General features: G+C 42.8%; 3 protein-coding genes across 3 annotated transcripts; 2 read left to right on the forward strand and 1 right to left on the reverse strand.

Moving 5' to 3' along the window:
- The first annotated feature begins 1,413 nt into the window (after positions 1-1,413).
- On the forward strand, positions 1,414-5,588 carry LOC110499786 (mitochondrial-processing peptidase subunit beta). The gene is made up of 13 exons (XM_036957035.1): positions 1,414-1,572; positions 1,944-2,081; positions 2,170-2,256; positions 2,360-2,489; positions 2,641-2,839; positions 3,246-3,325; positions 3,530-3,642; positions 3,985-4,128; positions 4,214-4,374; positions 4,577-4,662; positions 4,809-4,897; positions 5,017-5,092; positions 5,372-5,588. Exons 1-13 carry the CDS (start codon positions 1,471-1,473, stop codon positions 5,434-5,436), a joined length of 1,470 nt encoding a protein of 489 aa, XP_036812930.1. The 5' UTR covers positions 1,414-1,470; the 3' UTR covers positions 5,437-5,588.
- Positions 4,963-11,375, reverse strand: LOC110499787 (dnaJ homolog subfamily C member 2). Its single transcript, XM_036957034.1, has 16 exons — positions 11,175-11,375; positions 10,426-10,616; positions 9,842-9,917; positions 9,602-9,700; positions 8,903-9,125; positions 8,613-8,678; positions 8,159-8,250; positions 7,915-8,036; positions 7,657-7,806; positions 7,430-7,518; positions 7,266-7,335; positions 7,002-7,183; positions 6,540-6,640; positions 6,342-6,452; positions 5,954-6,108; positions 4,963-5,679 (listed from the first exon to the last, which is right to left on the reverse strand). The coding sequence occupies exons 1-16, from the start codon at positions 11,230-11,232 to the stop codon at positions 5,611-5,613; spliced, it is 1,854 nt and encodes a 617-aa protein (XP_036812929.1). The 5' UTR covers positions 11,233-11,375; the 3' UTR covers positions 4,963-5,610.
- A 201-nt stretch (positions 11,376-11,576) lies between these two features.
- On the forward strand, positions 11,577-16,162 carry LOC110499788 (26S proteasome regulatory subunit 7). The gene is made up of 12 exons (XM_036957036.1): positions 11,577-11,777; positions 12,206-12,243; positions 12,490-12,571; positions 12,872-12,971; positions 13,117-13,248; positions 13,364-13,436; positions 13,968-14,063; positions 14,300-14,464; positions 14,729-14,816; positions 15,052-15,254; positions 15,575-15,671; positions 15,894-16,162. Exons 1-12 carry the CDS (start codon positions 11,705-11,707, stop codon positions 16,049-16,051), a joined length of 1,305 nt encoding a protein of 434 aa, XP_036812931.1. The 5' UTR covers positions 11,577-11,704; the 3' UTR covers positions 16,052-16,162.
- Positions 16,163-19,048: the final 2,886 nt, after the last annotated feature.

Here is a 19,048-nt window from a genome sequence, read left to right on the forward strand (position 1 = left end):
CATGTAAACTTCTGACACACTGTAATTGTGATACAGTGAATTACAAGTGAAATAATCTGTCTGTAAACAATTGTTGGAAAAATTACTTGTGTCATGCACAAAGTAGATGTCCTAACCGACTTCCCAAAAATATAGTTTGTTAACAAGACATTTGTGGAGTGGTTGAACAACGAGTTTTAATGACTGCAACCTAAGTATATGTAAACTTCTGACTTCAACTGTACATATTGTACCATATATGCTAATGCTTAAAATAATTTATAAAATCTTCTCATGAACCATAAATCAGATTGACTTCAGATGTTGTATATATATTCTAATGAATTGCCTTAACTAATGGTGTAAGGACTTAACTGTAGTTGTATTTCAGTTTGCACATTACAATCAATACAATTCCTAAACCTTCCCAAATTCACACCACAACACAAGTAACTACTTGATGAACTACTTGATGAACTACTTGATGAACTACTTGATGAACACGCTCAAAGGGATGCACAAGGAGTCAATAGCAAAACAGTTAAAACAACAATTCCAAAACCACAAATCATATTCAAACCATATTTGGTATGAGTTTAACAAAATAAGATCACTGCAATATCCCAATAGACTAACGCTGAAATATTTGACAAATCTTAACCCCAGCATAGGTACACTATATACAAACTCAATACATTAAGCAATGACTTTAAGAATGATTACCTGCATTCAAAGATAACCAACCTACAGCACTAGACTAAACTTCACTTGCATCATTCTTGTGGCACTGAGAGATAAACATGGTCATTATTTAACTAAAACAGAGAAAGCAACACCTCGCGGAACAACGCCTCTCCCCTAATTCTATTCAAGTTCTGTATTATGTCATTCTGTATTATGTTTCATGTTTTGTGTGGACCCCAGGAAGAGTAGCTGCTGCTTTTGCAACAGCTAATTGGGATGCTAATAAAATACCAAATACCAAACTGATCCAATCAAATCAAATTGTATTTGTCAAATGTGCCGAATACAACAGGTGTACTGTGAAATGTTTACTTACAAGCCCTTAACCAACAATGCAGTTTTAAGAAAATACCTAATGAAAGTAATAGATAACAAATCATTAAAGAGCAGCAGTAAATAACAATAGCGGGGCTATATACGGGCGGAACCGGTACAGAGTCAATATGCGGGGGCACCGGTGTTGAGGTAATTGAGGTTATATGTATATGTAGGTAGAGTTATTAAAGTGACTATGTATAGATAATAACAGAGAGTAGCAGCAGTGTAGAAGTGTGTGTGTGTGGGGGGGGGGGGGGGGGGGGGGGGGGTGGTAATGCAAATAGTCTGGGTGGCCATTTATAGCTACATTTGTAAATGTATATTTATGAATATGACATTTTACAAATCATAATGACATGGCAAATGCTGGTGGGCGTGTTACATGCTCATTACGGCAGCTCACTGAATAATCGCACTTGCGCAATAGCCATGTCACAAATAATCAACATGGCGACGTCCTTACATCGCCTTACCTCCGCTGGGAGATATCTTGTAAAACGGAATTTATTGAAGACTAATGTCTTAACCAGGGTAAGTCTCGATATCCAGAAGGGTGACCATTTTAGCCTGTAAGCCTTGGTAGAATTATCAATAACAGATACTTAGCTAACTATAGTAGCTAATGCAGAGGGATATCCAGGCAGCATTGCCTGTGTTCTGCATGTCCTGAAGCTTTGATGAAGTAGAAAAATTCCTTCTAGTGATAATTGACTCTGCGTGTGAAATGATCATACAACTTACTTCAAACCAGTAGCATTATCTAGATATTTTGTTTATAGTCTACACTAGAATAAACTGTAATGCCCTGCCAAGTAAAACTTGCAAATGCTATTAACGTTCTCCTGTAGCTAGCTAGTACCGTTAGTCGCTAATAGTACTCACTTCCACCCTTCTCATTGCAGTCCATTGTTGGTTCACACAGACTATTGGCTACGCAGGCCGCCAACCAAGTGATGTTAAATGTCCCTGAAACCAAGGTTACCACCTTAGAAAATGGACTACGTGTTGCATCTGAGGATTCCGGTCTTTCGACTTGCACAGTGAGTAACAGAGATCCTCCCACTGTTAAGTACAATCTGTCTACTATATGTGTGCTGAAGTCGGATGTCATCAATTGGTGCCTTGCAGGTTGGTCTCTGGATAGATGCAGGGAGTCGTTATGAGAATGAGAGGAACAATGGCACTGCTCATTTCTTGGAACACATGGCTTTCAAGGTTAGATGACAAGTGCTACAACCACTGCAAATCGCAACCAATGTCCATGACCATATTTGTTGCCGTTTGACATGTCTGTTCATCTGTGATGTGCGTCTGGCAGGGTACAAGGAAGCGCTCCCAGCTTGACCTGGAGCTGGAGATTGAAAATATGGGGGCCCATCTGAATGCTTACACCTCGAGGGAGCAGACTGTGTATTACGCCAAAGCATTCACAAAGGACCTTCCCAGAGGTATGACCACTGACTGTAGAGATTTGCTCCACTGTCTTGTCACTGAACTGTGTGTGGCCACAGATGGATAGTGGACATTTTGCTATAAGAAATTAAGAATCTTCGGTGTGGCGGAGACCATTTATAATGCTCCCCCTCCCTTGTTCTCCAGCGGTAGAGATCCTGGCAGACATCATCCAGAACAGCACATTGGGGGGAGCAGAGATCGAGCGAGAGCGAGGGGTCATCCTCCGAGAGATGCAGGAAGTAGAGACCAACCTGCAGGAAGTGGTGTTTGATTACCTCCACGCCACAGCTTATCAAGCCACAGCGTTGGGCAGAACCATCCTGGGCCCTACGGAGAACATCAAGTAGGACTCTCGACTGCCTCAGCTGAGGCCTGGGTTCATTACGGCACAGAATGGGAAATGTTTTGCAACTGAAAACAAAAAAATCTGCATTCCTTATTGGACCAGGAAGCCTAGTCCCACTCGGATACAGTCTGTTTTCTTCCGTTTTGTGCCTAATGAACATAAACCAACTCACAAGAGAACAATGTTACAGAATGTTAACAAATAAATGTACTGTGCAGAACAGGGCATCCGGTTAACTGTATTCATTACCTTTATATCTGCGATGTTGTGAATTGCTCACTACTGACTAATACACCCCTAGACTTGGTTATTCCTGTCAACTACTTAACTGTCATCTCAGACCAGTTTGCTTCATAGAAACCACAGGGATATGCAGTGACATTTCTGCTGTCTGTGTTTATAGAACAATAAACAGAGGAGACCTTGTTGAATACATCACGACTCACTACAAAGGACCGAGAATAGTGTTGGCTGCTGCTGGGGGTAGGTTTTCTCCTCTTAAAGAGCACCATCCCAACATTTGTGAATATGGCATGCTTATGTTTTGTAGTAATAAAGATGTTTCCAATGACATCAACCAATTAGTAGGCAATGCCTACACAATTGGTCAAAATCGCACAATGTACACTGTCATTGACAAATAGCACAAAATATCTTCCAATGATTCTAATGTTGTCTTTTGAACAGGGGTTTCACACAATGAATTGATAGATTTGGCCAAGTACCACTTTGGGAATCTTCCTGCCAGATACAAGGGAGAGGCTCCAACTTTCCCACAATGTGACTTTACTGGAAGTGAGGTGAGATTGAAGGCCCTTAATGTTTATCTCCAACAGGCAAACTTGCTCCCCATGGGCAATTCCATGGTAAGAGTGACACTCAGATTTCACTTTAGAATGTATTTCAAACAACTATGCACAAATAAATGTGCAGATGCAAAGTTGGGTAACAAAATGACAGAAATGGCAAACCGTCATTCTCTAACTTGAACAGTGCTTTTGTTAAATGTTCAAAGTAGTCCTTGTGCATGAACTTGTATGGTTTGTTTAACTTTTCAGTAGTTGGTTTTTGTTTGTGAAATGAGTCACTTACTGTGGAATTTCCCCTTGTATCTTGGACAATTTGATTTCATTGTTGGATAGATCCGAGTTCGTGATGACAAGATGCCCCTGGCACACATTGCCATTGCTGTGGAAGCAGTGGGCTGGTCGCACCCCGATACCATTCCCCTTATGGTGGCAAACACACTCATCGGCAACTGGGACCGCTCCTTTGGTGGGGGTGTGGTAAGTTCTCATTCATGTTCCCAGGCACCGGGACTCCTTCCAGGTCGATTCCGCCTCTTACAATCTGTGTATTGACCTTTGCCAGAATCTCTCCAGCAAGCTGGCGCAGATGGCGTGCCAGGGCAACTTGTGCCACAGCTTCCAGTCTTTCAACACCTGTTACACCGACACAGGCCTGTGGGGACTCTACATGGTGTGTGAGCCTGGCACCATCAACGAGATGATGCACTTCGCCCAGCTGGAATGGTGAGCACAGCTGTCACCTGAGTGGGCAGTCAAACCAAGCGGACCTGGTTATGCTGGAACAGGGCTGAAAAGGACAATGTGAAGAAAATCTGACCCAGCATAGTTTGGGTCAGCACGGTAGTGTGAAAGGGGGTTGCCGCTCAGTTCATACTATGACTTCTGTCCAATAAATATGACTGACGTTTACTTTTGTTCACCTCAGGATGTCACTCTGCACTAGCGTTACTGAGAACGAAGTTGCAAGAGCCAAGAACCTCCTCAAGACAAACATGCTTTTGCATCTTGACGGTAAGGCCACGTGATTAGGGTTTGAATTACCAATGGACTTTCAGGGGTACCCACTTATCTGCAGACACATTGACATTTCAATTTATATGGGAGGTATTTAGCCAACCATGCCAATGATCGTAAAATCAAATGGACCTTTTTTCTAGGATCCACCCCCATCTGTGAGGACATCGGCAGACAGATGCTTTGTTACAGCCGTAGGATCCCTCTGCATGAACTGGAGGCCAGAATTGATGTGAGTAAATGAATGTTTCGACCCCAAACGTAAGCTGTGATTAACATAGCAAAGACACTTGTGGACTGTGTTGGGAAATTGCAGTGTCTTTATTTTAAATATTTTTATGTCCCTCGAAGGCCATAGATGCAAAGACCATCAAGGACGTGTGTACAAAATACATCTATGACAAATCGCCTGCCATCGCAGCAGTCGGTACGTTGTGATTTCTATTGTTATTGAGAACAGATTCTGATTCATTCTGTTTACTTGCATTCCCCCCCCCCCTCCAAATTAAGGCTATTAGGGGTCGTCAAACAAAGTTATGCAATTTCAGCTACAAATATACACACTTCATTCGTTGCCAAAACAATACATACAATATTGCACTCAGTCAATACCTTACCTGTGCTGCTAGGGCAGAACTGATGGTTGAAAACCTACAAAACTGGTGTGGTATAAAGAGCATTTAGTACATTTCCCTCTTTTTTTCAGGACCAATTGAGCAGCTCCCAGACTACAACCGAATTCGCAGTGGGATGTACTGGATGAGAACCTGAGAATTGGTGCTCTCTTTAGATACTTAGGAAAGTTAATAACAGCGAGCAGCCAACTGTACAACATATAAACATATCAACTTTTACAGAGTTTAAGTTGTGGTTTCTTTGAATTTTATTATAAAATAAAGACCAACACAATAACGTTAAAACAAGAACATGGGGCTGTTTGTCTTGTCATTTTCTGCTTTTACTGCCAACTTGTTCCTGGGCGGCCTTCTTGGCTTTGACCATCTCCACCAGTTCCTGTAGAGGAGAGAACTAGCTTTAGGCAGGCATTCAATCTGATCAGCAGTAGAGCCCTTTTAAAAGGTCACTTCCCATTGAGTCGACATGTGCGCTATGCAGCGGTTACCGTGAATTCGGGCTCCACAAACATTGCCTTTAAAAAAGGTGCAGACTAAACGTGATCAGATTGTATCTCGGCTTTAGAATGCTACAGCGTCGACATGTCATCTAAATTGTACATACAAACAGGGATTGAAACCACACACAGAAGGAATAACAAGGTCCAGCTTACCTTATATCTCTTCATACAGTCCTTCTTGGTACGTCCGGGCACAGCTGCAGCAATCTTCTCCCACCTCTCTGGGGTGCTGACTGGGTAGGTCTTCAAGGCCTGCTCTAGAAGCTTCTGCTCCTCAGTGGTCCAGGATGCAGTGTTGGCTTCAGCACCTGAAGCAGTGAGAATTAAAGAGGACAGTGAATGGATCACACTAGGAAACATATCCAGAAAGAACCCGTAGTCACTACTACACCCCCCCCCCCCCCCCCCCCCCATCCCATATTGCTTAATCAGATCCTCAAGTGTAGAAAGTATGGAGACAGTTACAAAGTACTTTCAGTCATGGGTATAAATCCAGTGGGCTTTTGTGCAAGCAAAAATTACCTACTGAATGACCACTCACCGTCAAATCTCTCAGAGGGCACTGCGTTGTCCACTGTCTGGGGCACGGCTGCATGCTCTTTGTTAAACTTCTCAAAGGCCTTCTTGTTAATCTCATCTTTCTGCCCGGGTTCTGAAAAAGTGGCAAAGTTTCAAACGTGTTTTGCAGAGAATTACACTGACAAAGGCTCCTACATCTGGTGACATGACAGTTGCTCACCAAGCTTTTGTAAGTTCTTGGCTTTGTTGATAACATCTTTGGCCGTCCTTTTGATGCCACTGGTGGAGTGCAAGTTCATGTAGTTGGCAATGACTTCCCATCTACAGGATAGAAACAACGAAAGATGAATCACTTGAAAAGTAAAAGCATGAAATCTGCAAGGCCATCTACACCAGCAGTGGAATGTTCCACTTCATGGACAGAACACAGCCAAGTTCATTAGGCAAACATTGCAGATAGAAATGTCATGAATATTGAACTTGTACCATTGTTCAAATGAAAAAGTGTGTTTCCTATGAGCAGTATCAATAAAAACATGTCAATACAGAAATGTCATGAATAGAGTGGATTCCTTATTCTACATGTAAGAGGCAAGTTCGTTATATGTATTTTTAGGCCCGTTTGTTCTACAGATTTCTACTTCAACATTGTGCCCTGTTGAAAGCAGCCCTGGGAGGGTACCTGGCGTTGGTTCCAGCAGGGAACAAGTTGACTGCTTTGATGAGCAGCGGGAGCTCTTCCTCATTCCAGCCCTTTCCTCCGCCCCCGCCTCCTCCGCTGGCTTGTACGGTAGTGCGGACAGCTTGCCTGGCCTGCACCTCCGCATCCTTCTCCTTTTGCAGCTGGGCATTCACCTCCTGCACCTGTACACACAAAACAATGTCAGTGGTACAGATGGAAGCTGTGTACCATATTTATACCCAGTCATCATGTGGTGCTCTCTACCTGCTTCTCCACCGCTACCTTGCCCTCCTCCTTTGAACCCAATGCCAATCCTTCATTCAGGGATTGCAGACTGGAGAAAGAAAGTGATTCCCACTGTATTGAGTTCAACTCCAGATTTGTATAAAGTATTACCAATAAGGCGAATTTCAATTAATATCCTTTACCTCACAAGCTCCAAACGGTCACAAAGTTTCTCCACATCTTCCATCATTTTCACACTATCAGATTCATTGTCACCAAAGTAATTCCAGTTCTTCAGGGGAAAACAAAACAAGAGGACAGGAAAATACTAAGATGAGTTGGGGTACCTTTAACAGCATTACAATCTTGCCCACTAATCAGCAACTGTTCATTAATTCCCTGGAGAGAGGCCACCCCATTCAAGCAGCACCTTGCAAGTTGTCCTCAGTTTCTGCCTCTCTTTCTTGATGGCCTTCTTTTGGATCTCCTTCTCCTTCTTGGCCTGCTGGGCAACCAGTTTGGCCTCCTCTTCCTCCTTCTCTTTGGCCAGCCGTGCAGCATCCAGCTCTGCCTGCCGAGCCTGATACCAACACAGTCAGAAACGCATTGAAATCTACGCAGAAACAATCTGGACACAAGGGAGAGGCAAGAATAAAACAAAATGTATGTTCTAATGTGTCGGACTGACCCGCTCCTTCTCTTCCTGCTCTTTCCTCTTGGCGTCTGCTTTGGCCTTCTTCTCATTCTCCTTTCTGGCCTTCTCATCATCTTTGAATTTCTTTATCCTGGGATCAAGACTGTAGGCCGTGTCTTTCAACAGAAACGCACCCAAACAGTGTCATTCCATGAACCCATCTGCCAGGTATTTCAGTTGAGTTAGTCATTTTCTATTGTTCATGTAAGAACAGGTATGCATGTTTAGTGGGCCTTACCAACAAGAGTCCGTAGTCTATTCATCTCTTCCTTCTTCCTGGTGGCTCTGGCTGCACGATTCTGCTTTTCAATCCATCTCCTCTCATCACGACTGAATTCAACAGATGAAAGCATACAAATCAGACACTACTGAGAATGGAAGACACAGGCAGCCTAGCGGTTAGAGCTCTGGGCCAGTAACCGAAAGGTCCCTGGTTCGAATCCCTGATCTGACTATTTGAAAATTTTTTTTTTTTAAAATAGGTCGATGTGCACTTGAGCAAGGCACTTAACCCTAATTTGCTCCAGGGGGCACTGTACTATGGCTAACCCTGTAAAGCAACACATTCTACTGTACCTGGTGACAATAAAACATCTACAATACATACATATATGACAGTGCATTCCACGTGGATTGTTTTGATATTACCCACCATGTTCTGATATTACCCACCATGTTCTGATATTACTTACCATTCTGCCTTGTCCTTTTCCTCTTCATCCAAATAAGAAAACTCTCTCCACGAGTCAAAGTTGTACCTTGATTGAGATTATGAATGGGAAACAAATTCACAATTCAAATAAATGAACAAGAAATATCAAATCATTGTGAGAAGTTGCAATACACCGCATGTCTGAAATAAGTTCCATATTCAGAATACTTTGGCTGAAAGAGCAGTAATTCCCTTGTAGTTCAAGGTTTAAACTCAAAGGCATTTTCCGCACAATGGCCAATGCTGATGGCCAGTGATGGTCTTACTTACCAAACAGAATAAAAATGATCCACATCCTCAAAAGAGGAATCCATAGTGCCAAGTCTGGGAACGTGTTTTTTAGAAGACCACCGGGCATTTCTCTCAAAAACGGGAGCATACGCCTCAAAGAAGTTCTCTTTGCCTTCGCCCTTTGAAGGCACAGCGTTGTCAAAGGTAGGATCTACACTGTCAAATGCTCTTCGCTTCACAGGATCTGACAGAATCTCTATAGCTGGTATGAGATAAAAACACAAAATATTATTGTTAATAGGAGCTGAAACAGAATGTTTAGCCTCAAATGATAAGAGATAACATCTACTTTATTAGTCCACCAGATAGATATCAGTCTTTTGCATTTATCCAACACCATCCCTCCCGATATACACACACACAAACACACATTCGGCTGGAGCAGAGGGCAGCTGCAGTGCCCAATGAGCAGTTTAGGGGGTTGAGTTTGTTGCTCAAGGGAACATTGGCAGTAGGTGACACCTAAGATATTGATGCCAGCAACCTTCTGTTAAACAATACTATATTTCATACTATAATCATTGTATTTGTATACAGAGGGAGTACTGTGAGGTATAACACCTATATAAGACAGTTATCCAGCGGGACTTACTTTTTTTAGGATGTGCATGTGATCCCTGCAAGATTTGAATAAACCATGACTTTGACATTGCTGACCACGTTTTTCAATGTCCTTACCTTTAGTTATACAGGTGAAGTAGTCACCGTCTCCTTCTACAATCAGCTCTCCCGCAGCTTTCCTTTTGTCAGGGTGATGCTTCAGCACCATCGCCTTGTCTGTTGAAAAACATTACACTTAATATACTGCGGTAAAACAAGCTGCTATTCTAACGAACTCTGGAAGTCATGTCAGAGAAACCTTATGGTCAACAAATATAATGTGGTTCAGAAGACAACAGCACACATGGAAATACTCACGGGCAGCTTTGATTTGTTTCTGTGTCGCCTTGTACCTCATATGAGCCAGTCCAAGGACAGCATAGTGATCTTGATTCTGAAAAGAGAAAAGCCAAAGGGGGAAAACATCCTTTACTACGTACTCCCAAAAGTAGAATTCAATACAGTGTTCCTAATGGTTCTGAAGGGAAGTCCCACTGATATAACGTCTAACTCAATGGCAGTCGGTGCTGTTTAAGATGAGGGAGGACGATTTTAATTATGAGCATGGCCTTATTTCTATTACAGCATATTGGATGAGTGCCATTCATATTTCATTCACCCAGCTCAATGTAACGTCAATAGGTGTAGGCTACTACACGATACAACAATTTTTTCCCATACCCATCATGAGGTTGCTACAACAGGTCAAGAGAAGAATTAACGAAGAGTGACCCATTTAATACCGCCTTGCACACTTCTTGCATGCATCTAGCTGATCTAGGGTGTAATTATTAGTCCAACAGTTGCAAACTAGTGTTTCGATTGGACAAATTCAGGTATGTTTATCCCCGTTTCAGTTTAAGAAATTATTTTCAATCGGCAAAATGAATACACCTGACTACCTTCCAGTCTTTGGGGTCCAGTGTTCTCAGCAGGGGGAAATCCTCCAGCTGCAGCTCTTCATCCTCAGATTCCTCAGACAGCTCCTCCTCTTCCTCAAGCTCCTGGAAGGAGGCCGATACATTCCTGTTCCTCCTCTTCAGAAAGGCCTCGAACCACCGACCAACAGGTTCCACCTCGATCTGCACTGAGGCTGAGGAGGGCAACCGTTATACCCTCCATCTGCCTGCAATCTCTCTCTGAGAATAACATTCTGCAACCTACCAAACTTGTTATCAAAACATACATTTTGTATGAGTAAGTGTGAGCTAGGACTGTCAAATATCCTTTAATAAGTTGAGTGTTGTCCTCATTTTTTTTGTAAGTATCACTAAATGTCCACAAATGAACAAACAATTGCCATGGTAAGTGTTATAGCTAGCTATGTGGGGCTACAGTATATGAACAAATCTGTGCAGCATTCAAAACTAAGATTCAGCAACAGCAAACACATGCACAACTTAAATGATGTCCCTCTTAGTCATTCAGCTAGTTAGCGTAACGATTTTCATAGACATTAACGTTAGCTAGCTACAATGATTATATTAACAATATGAATTAAATAACACTTCATACTAGTATGCGATAACTAGCTAACGTTAGCTGTTCTCTGATATACCGGTAGTTAACTAGCATAGTTGATTGCTAGCTAGCTACATGATAGCGAATTGTGTCAGTATCAGCAGTAATTTCACTCTCATTCAATGCTTACCAGCAATGGCATTACAGTAGACGACTGTAACATCCCCTTCTAATGCTTCTATTAGCATATTGGAAAGGTGTGCTATAACATTCAGCTGTGAAATGTATTCAGTTAAATGTTTTCTAAAGTGCGAGTATGTCGCCCGGTTTTTCAGCACACCACATGGGCCTGCTTTTACAAGTGCCTTACTGGGTAGACCTGGCTTACACTCTTATAATTCCGAAATCCCACATAGGATACCTTATATTTAGTTCCTAAATAATAATTTTAAATTTCAGAGACGATCTTCTCACAAACGACTGTTATACTAGTATTAAGTATGTCGCTTAAATATGTTAAGAATATTCATACATTTGAACAGATATTGGTTGTATAAAATATTTATAAAAAACTTGGACGACAATGGTCGTCAAATAAAGGTCCGACCCCCATTTCCGGTTAATTGTGCACAGCGGAAGTAACAAACCTGCTGTGTAATCCTTGTTGTGCTGAAGCACAAAATCTTCTAGTAAAACTTTATACACAGAATAACATTAGCAATGCCAGATTATTTGGGAGGCGATCAAAGGAAAATCAAAGATGCCAAAGAAGAGGAGGATAAACCTATCAGATGTATGTGATTATATTGTTGAGAACCACTGTTTATTAGCTAGCTTGGTCAGTACGACAGTTAGCTAGGATGGCTAATTTAAGTCATTTAATGTGAATACGTTAACAAAGATAGCTAGTTAATAACAATATGACCTAGATAGGTACTTAACAAAAATCAAACAAGCCACGGTGATATTTACCAGTATGGCTTAATATCATTAGTTATCTAGCCAGGGCTAATGTTAGCTAGCCTTGACTAATGAACAATTTGCCAGTTTTGTTTTGGACACCTAAGTCACAGTGGGTTCTTTAAATTGTTATCAATTATGCCTGGATGTAAAGACAAGCTATTATAATAATAATAATAATATTTGCATATTTAATAGCTACGAATTGGTTCTTTGTGAATGTTATGTAAATTCAAATTGAGTTGTATTTTTGCCCTCCAGCTTTGGATGAAGGAGACATTGCCTTATTGAAAACTTATGTAAGTATGAGCTAGTTTATACCTGTACATTAATTGATTGCTATTTTACATCTTGTAGGCCTAACTATAATCATAATGACCCCTGTGATGTTGTCTAATGGTGTAGGGCAGGCCAATTTATTTTCCAGTAATTACCTATTGATTAAAGGTTGATTATCACTGATTTGAAATGTCATTATCTGCTAGAACAACTACATAACATGCAATTCTTTGTGACTGACATCTTTGTATTGCTGATGTGAACAGGGCCAGAGCACTTACTCCAGACAGATTAAGCAAGTGGAAGATGACATCCAAAACCTGCTCAAGAAGATCAATGAACTAACCGGTAGGCAGCAATGTGATTAAATGTAACATCCATGTGCATTATCACTCATTAAACATGTAGTGTATATTGAGTAGGGATTACATTGAGTTTTCAGGTCACAGTTGTAAATGAGAATTTGTTCTCGACTAGCCTACCTGGTTAAATAAAGGTGAAAATAAAAAAATCTACCCTCCCACGATGCTTGAAAATATTTAGAATGTGGCTTTCTTTTCCTTAGTGATAGCAGAACATCTGTTATTTGTTGCTTTCATGTCTGACAGGTAGCGTATGTGCACTAACCTCAGCTATCTAACAATGCAGGCATTAAGGAATCGGACACTGGCCTGGCTCCCCCTGCACTTTGGGATCTGGCTGCAGACAAACAGACTCTGCAGAGCGAGCAGCCACTGCAGGTGGCAAGGTATGGCACACTTCTCAATTTACTGTATCTCACCAACATAATTTAAGACTTAACAGTCTTAAAAAACAATGGATATTTTTTTATTAGGTTTTGTTTTCTAGTTTGAGCTAAACACCCACATGCTTGTTGTATTTTGTTGTGGCAGATGCACAAAGATCATCAATGCTGACTCTGAAGATCCAAAGTACATCATCAATGTGAAGCAGTTTGCCAAGTTTGTGGTGGACCTGAGTGACCAGGTGGCCCCCACTGACATAGAGGAGGGTATGAGAGTCGGGTAAGGATGAAGGGTGATATCTTACTCCCATAGGAATCACGTGTGCCGATGTCCAATATTGCATAGGTACAGTATTATTGTTAGATACTTAAGTATCTTGTGTTTTATCTTTTAGTGTGGACAGAAACAAGTACCAGATCCACATTCCTCTGCCTCCCAAGATTGACCCCACAGTCACTATGATGCAGGTAAGACGTGACACAACCGCTTGATCTCAATTCAAGATCTGTTTCCTCACCTTCATCTGCAACGATTGGAAAAGTACTTGATGGGTGAAAACAATATGGTGGAAGCTCATCGATTAGGTTGGCTTTCACCCGGTCAGCGCTTTCAGATCAGTGCAATGAAGGCCAACATCTGTTTTGAGAAAGGGGTTTTATTCATTAGGGCACACAGTAGCAAAACTTTTTGCAACAGAAAAAATACATGTTTCTTCTTGTTCAAGTTCTGGGGTGTAATCATTAGCCCAAAACATTTTTGCTACTGAAACTGTTTACTGCAAACTGGAAATTATTTGAAACAGAGTTTCTATTGGACAAATTCAGGTAGGTCCCTCCCCCTTTGGTTCAGTTTGGTTCCTAGTGAATACACCTCAAGTAGTGCCTCCCTGCTTGGTGCTTAATGTTTACAACCATGGCCTGATAAGGATGCTTGTCAAAGTATTGTAGCTACCTGAACTAACAGCAATGTCTCTCCCTGTCTCTGTTCCTGTCTACTAGGTGGAGGAGAAGCCTGATGTGACCTACAGTGACGTGGGTGGATGTAAAGAGCAGATTGAGAAGCTCAGGGAGGTTGTGGAGACCCCACTGCTCCATGTAAGTGTCTCAATTTGTCATTTATAATCACTCTACCGAATATCACAAAATATGTATAAACTATACATTCGTGACATTTAAATGAGAAGGTATCAATAAGGCAATAAAGACATGGGTGAGTGCCCTCAGATTTCCTGCATTTGTGGCAGGGTTATTAGACATCTTGTACACTTAAAACATATTAGATCCTTTGTACCTCTGCTTATGTCTCCTCTCGTTGTCTGTTCTGCTTTCAGCCCGAGAGGTTTGTCAACCTGGGTATTGAGCCCCCGAAGGGGGTTCTGCTGTTCGGCCCACCTGGTACAGGTAAAACCCTGTGTGCCAGAGCCGTGGCCAACCGCACCGATGCCTGCTTCATCAGGGTCATCGGCTCAGAGCTGGTCCAGAAATATGTGGGAGAGGTGAGTCACATTGGTGGAGGGTGAAGTTGCCCCTAGACATTGATCTTGGGTCAGTTTAGAATTTCCCCCAATAATGGTTAGGGTCAGAGGATGGGAAGCTGATCCTAGATCTGTATATAGGGTAAACTTCAACCCAGAGCTAGTCACAATCAAGTTGTATTTGAATAGATTTGAGAACTCAGGATGATGGAGAATTAACTCAGGAATGTGGTCCTGAATTGGTGTAAGCTTACCTTGTTCTCTGTACTTGTTTCTCTTCCTCAGGGTGCCAGAATGGTGCGGGAGCTTTTCGAGATGGCCAGAACCAAGAAGGCATGTCTCATCTTCTTCGATGAAATTGACGCTATTGGAGGTCAGCACTTAAAAAATAATAACTTGTGTACTGATTTAAATGCAAGACAACTCTTTAAAATAACACATATATGCATTTCACAAGAAGTGGTAGTAAGTAGCCTTGTCCGAGCCAGAACAACCCATAGGGCAGGAGGCAGCTTGACGTGCACAGGGTGCTCTCATCTTGTCACCAGAAATAGTAGCCCTGTCTGGTTGTGCCTCGAATTCCATGTGGGTTGTGTCTTGTCTTGTAGGGGCCCGTTTTGATGACGGTGCCGGTGGGGACAATGAGGTCCAGAGGACCATGCTGGAGCTCATCAACCAGCTGGACGGCTTCGACCCCAGGGGGAACATCAAGGTCCTGATGGCCACCAACCGGCCCGACACCCTGGACCCGGCCCTCATGAGGCCCGGGCGACTGGACAGGAAGATTGAGTTCAGCCTGCCAGACCTGGAGGTTAATACCATGTCTGATTAGAACGGGAGTAACTCTGACCTCTGACTCCAGTCCCTAATGGCACCCTATTCCCTTTGGATCCTGGTCTAAAGTAGTGCACTATATTAGGGAACAGGGTGCCATTTGGAACGTAGCCTGACTCCATATTCACTTGGTGAATATGCAGAGGAATAGATTACATAGGTGGTAATAAAAAATGCATTAAGATGAATGAGTAGCGAATGAAGTTAGCTGCCAACAATTATTCCTACTGGATTAATAGTGAAGATATGAATGTAGAGTGGCCTGGTAGTGTGGTAAAGAATGAGGTGTTGTTTCAGGGTCGTACTCACATCTTCAAGATCCATGCCCGCTCCATGAGCGTGGAGAGAGACATCCGCTTCGAGCTGCTGGCTCGTCTCTGTCCCAACAGCACAGGTGAGATGACCCAACACCGTGTTGTTCCGGTGATGCGACACAAGGGGGCACCACTATTTTTAGTAACTGACATGTATAAAGGCTGTGTTGGAATTCTCTACCCTGCACTCTACTGCAGCCCAATGACTGGCTCCAACCATGTAGCCCACACCCTGTTAAGACATATTTGGGATGCAAGGTAGTCAATCTGAAACAATCACACCGTTTGTTTTGTCCTGTCAGGTGCCGAGATTCGCAGCGTGTGCACGGAGGCGGGTATGTTCGCCATCCGCGCCCGCCGGAAGATCGCCACTGAGAAGGACTTCCTGGAGGCGGTCAACAAGGTCATCAAGTCCTACGCCAAGTTCAGCGCCACCCCAAGATACATGACCTACAACTAAACAGCGCCGTCTGCATCTGGGGTTGTTTCCCAAGAGGCTGGGGAGGAGAGTCAATGCTCATTTTCTGTCATTAAACATTACCTACACAATTAAAGTTTATTCCAGTTTGGACATTTTCTAGTTTTCATTCAATTACACATTGACCTGTACTATAAAACTGCATTGTTTATTGATGTAAAAGTCAAGCTGTAAGATATGTACAGTACATTTAAACCATCCATATATTATCACAAAAATATTGATAACTTCAAATGTACAAATTCATAGCTTTGTACCAACACAACATACAGCACTAGATGAGTGACTTGAATTGGACCAAACGCAGTGTTCAGCTGCTGTAGTGACTGGTTATTCATATAGTACATTCAACTGCATATCACTGATTGAAAGACACTTGACAAAACAGCAGAGTATTTGAAAAGAATAGTATGAGTAACAGCTGTGAAGTGGCCTACCTGATTAGTTTGTAGATTTGCACACTAATTGTACAATGATGAACTGTAATGATGCATTTCTTAGATATTCAGCAGGAAAGGGGTAACAAGAGGCCAATCTTTGAGAAAAACATGTTACTTAGACCATCTATTCAACATGTCAGAGCTACAGTGGTGGGCCTATTCATTGTTGCTCTCCTGGATCTCAAATGTAACCACTAATGGGGATGCTCTGAAAAGACCCTCGGCACTCAACGTGACCTAAAAACCTGAGTGTTGCTATTTCTCTTCTACTTTGAGACAATGCTGTGAAGAACACAAGTGCTTGAAACCATTTCAAAGACACAGTAAATTGATAAATGACTTGCTCTTAGCATAAAACGCCAAGAGTCCTGCACGCTGCAGCCCGTAGGAATGTTAGCAATAAAACAAAACCCATCTTTATTAAATATATTTATCTCTGCTTAAAACAAAAAGTTCCACTTGGAGATGGGCGTTCAGACTGTCTCCGGTGCTGCTGGTTGGAGGTCTCCAGCTCGAACTCCCCCGGGTCACCTAAGCCTTGTTCACACTGCAGGCCTTAATGCTCAAATCAGTTTTATAAATTCATTTTGGAATACTGACTGTCCAAACATCAAGTTACCAAATCAGATTAGTTTGTGTTCAGACAGCAATCATTTGCTGACATGGCTATGCTAGTTGTCATAGTAACGACGGGTGTGTGCGCGGTGTAGGTGTTTGTGCTTCCTAGCACTCAGAAGTTATGTAGCAGGCTAAGGTGACGACTCCTGCCATGGAAGTTTCCCAGTTGCTTTGAATGTTCAAAATAATTTAAAACAATTAACAAGCTAGTTAGCTACCACGTTCTTGTCAGAGTAGCTAGCAAGCAACAAGAGATGCCAAATAACAGTCTAAAAACACCTTGAGGGCAAATAAATCAGATTTAACCGTTCAAACACGTCAGATGGCCAGGAATCAGATTTATATCTGACTTCAAACCCCCTACGAAGGTGGTTTGAAATGTGGCTAGAAATATCCTAATCCATTTCCTGTTCAGACTGCAGGAAAAAAGGAACAGATTTGATTTATATGTATATACACTGCTCAAAAAAATAAAAGGGAACACTAAAATAACACATCCTAGATCTGAATGAATGAAATATTCTTATTAAATACTTTTTTCTTTACATAGTTGAATGTGCTGACAACAAAATCACACAAAAATTATCAATGGAAATCAAATTTATCAACCCATGGAGGTCTGGATTTGGAGTCACACTCAAAATTAAAGTGGAAAACCACACTACAGGCTGATCCAACTTTGATGTAATGTTCTTAAAACAAGTCAAAATGAGGCTCAGTAGTGTGTGGCCTCCACGTGCCTGTATGACCTCCCCACAACGCCTGGGCATGCTCCTGATGAGGTGGCGGATGGTCTCCTGAGGGATCTCCTCCCAGACCTTGACTAAAGCATCCGCCAACTCCTGGACAGTCTGTGGTGCAACGTGGCGTTGGTGGATGGAGCGAGACATGATGTCCCAGATGTGCTCAATTGGATTCAGGTCTGGGGAACGGGCAGGCCAGTCCATAGCAGCAATGCCTTCCTCTTGCAGGAACCGCTGACACACTCCAGCCACATGAGGTCTAGCATTGTCTTGCATTAGGAGGAACCCACGGCCAACCGCACCAGCATATGGTCTCACAAGGGGTCTGAGGATCTCATCTCGGTACCTAATGGCAGTCAGGCTACCTCTGGCGAGCACATGGAGGGCTGTGCGGCCCCCCAGAGAAATGCCACCCCACACCATGACTGACCCACCGCCAAACCGGTCATGCTGGAGGATGTTGCAGGCAGCAGAACGTTCTCCACTGCGTCTCCAGACTGTCACATGTGCTCAGTGTGAACCTGCTTTCATCTGTGAAGGGCGCCAGTGGCGAATTTGCCGATCTTGGGGTTCTCTGGCAAATGCCAAACATCCTGCACGGTGTTAGGCTGTAAGCACAACCCCCACCCGTGGATGTCGGGCCCTCATACCACCCTCATGGAGTCTGTTTCTGACCGTTTGAGCAGACATGCACATTTGTGGGCTGCTGGAGGTCATTTGCTCCTCCTGCTCCTCCTTGCACAAAGGCGGAGGTAGCGGTCCTGCTGCTGGGTTGTTGCCTCCTACGGCCTCCTCCACGTTTCCTGATGTACTGGCCTGTCTCCTAGTAGCGCCTCCATGCTCTGGAGACTACGCTGACAGACACAGCAAACCTTCTTGCCACAGCTCGCATTGATGTGCCATCCTGGATGAGCTGCACTACCTGAGCCACTTGTGTGGGTTGTAAGACTCCGTCTCATGCTACCACTAGAGTGAAAGCACCGCCAGCATTCAAAAGTGACCAAAACATCAGCCAGGAAGCATAGGAACTGAGAAGTGGTCTGTGGTTACCACCTGCAGAACCACTCCTTTATTGGGGGTGTCTTGCTAATTGCCTATAATTTCCACCTGTTGTCTATTCCATTTGCACAACAGCATGTGAAATTTATTGTCAATCAGTGTTGCTTCTTAAGTGGACA

Source organism: Oncorhynchus mykiss, chromosome 21 (assembly GCF_013265735.2).
Source record: "Oncorhynchus mykiss isolate Arlee chromosome 21, USDA_OmykA_1.1, whole genome shotgun sequence".
In the NCBI taxonomy this organism is placed as follows: Eukaryota; Metazoa; Chordata; class Actinopteri; order Salmoniformes; family Salmonidae; genus Oncorhynchus; species Oncorhynchus mykiss.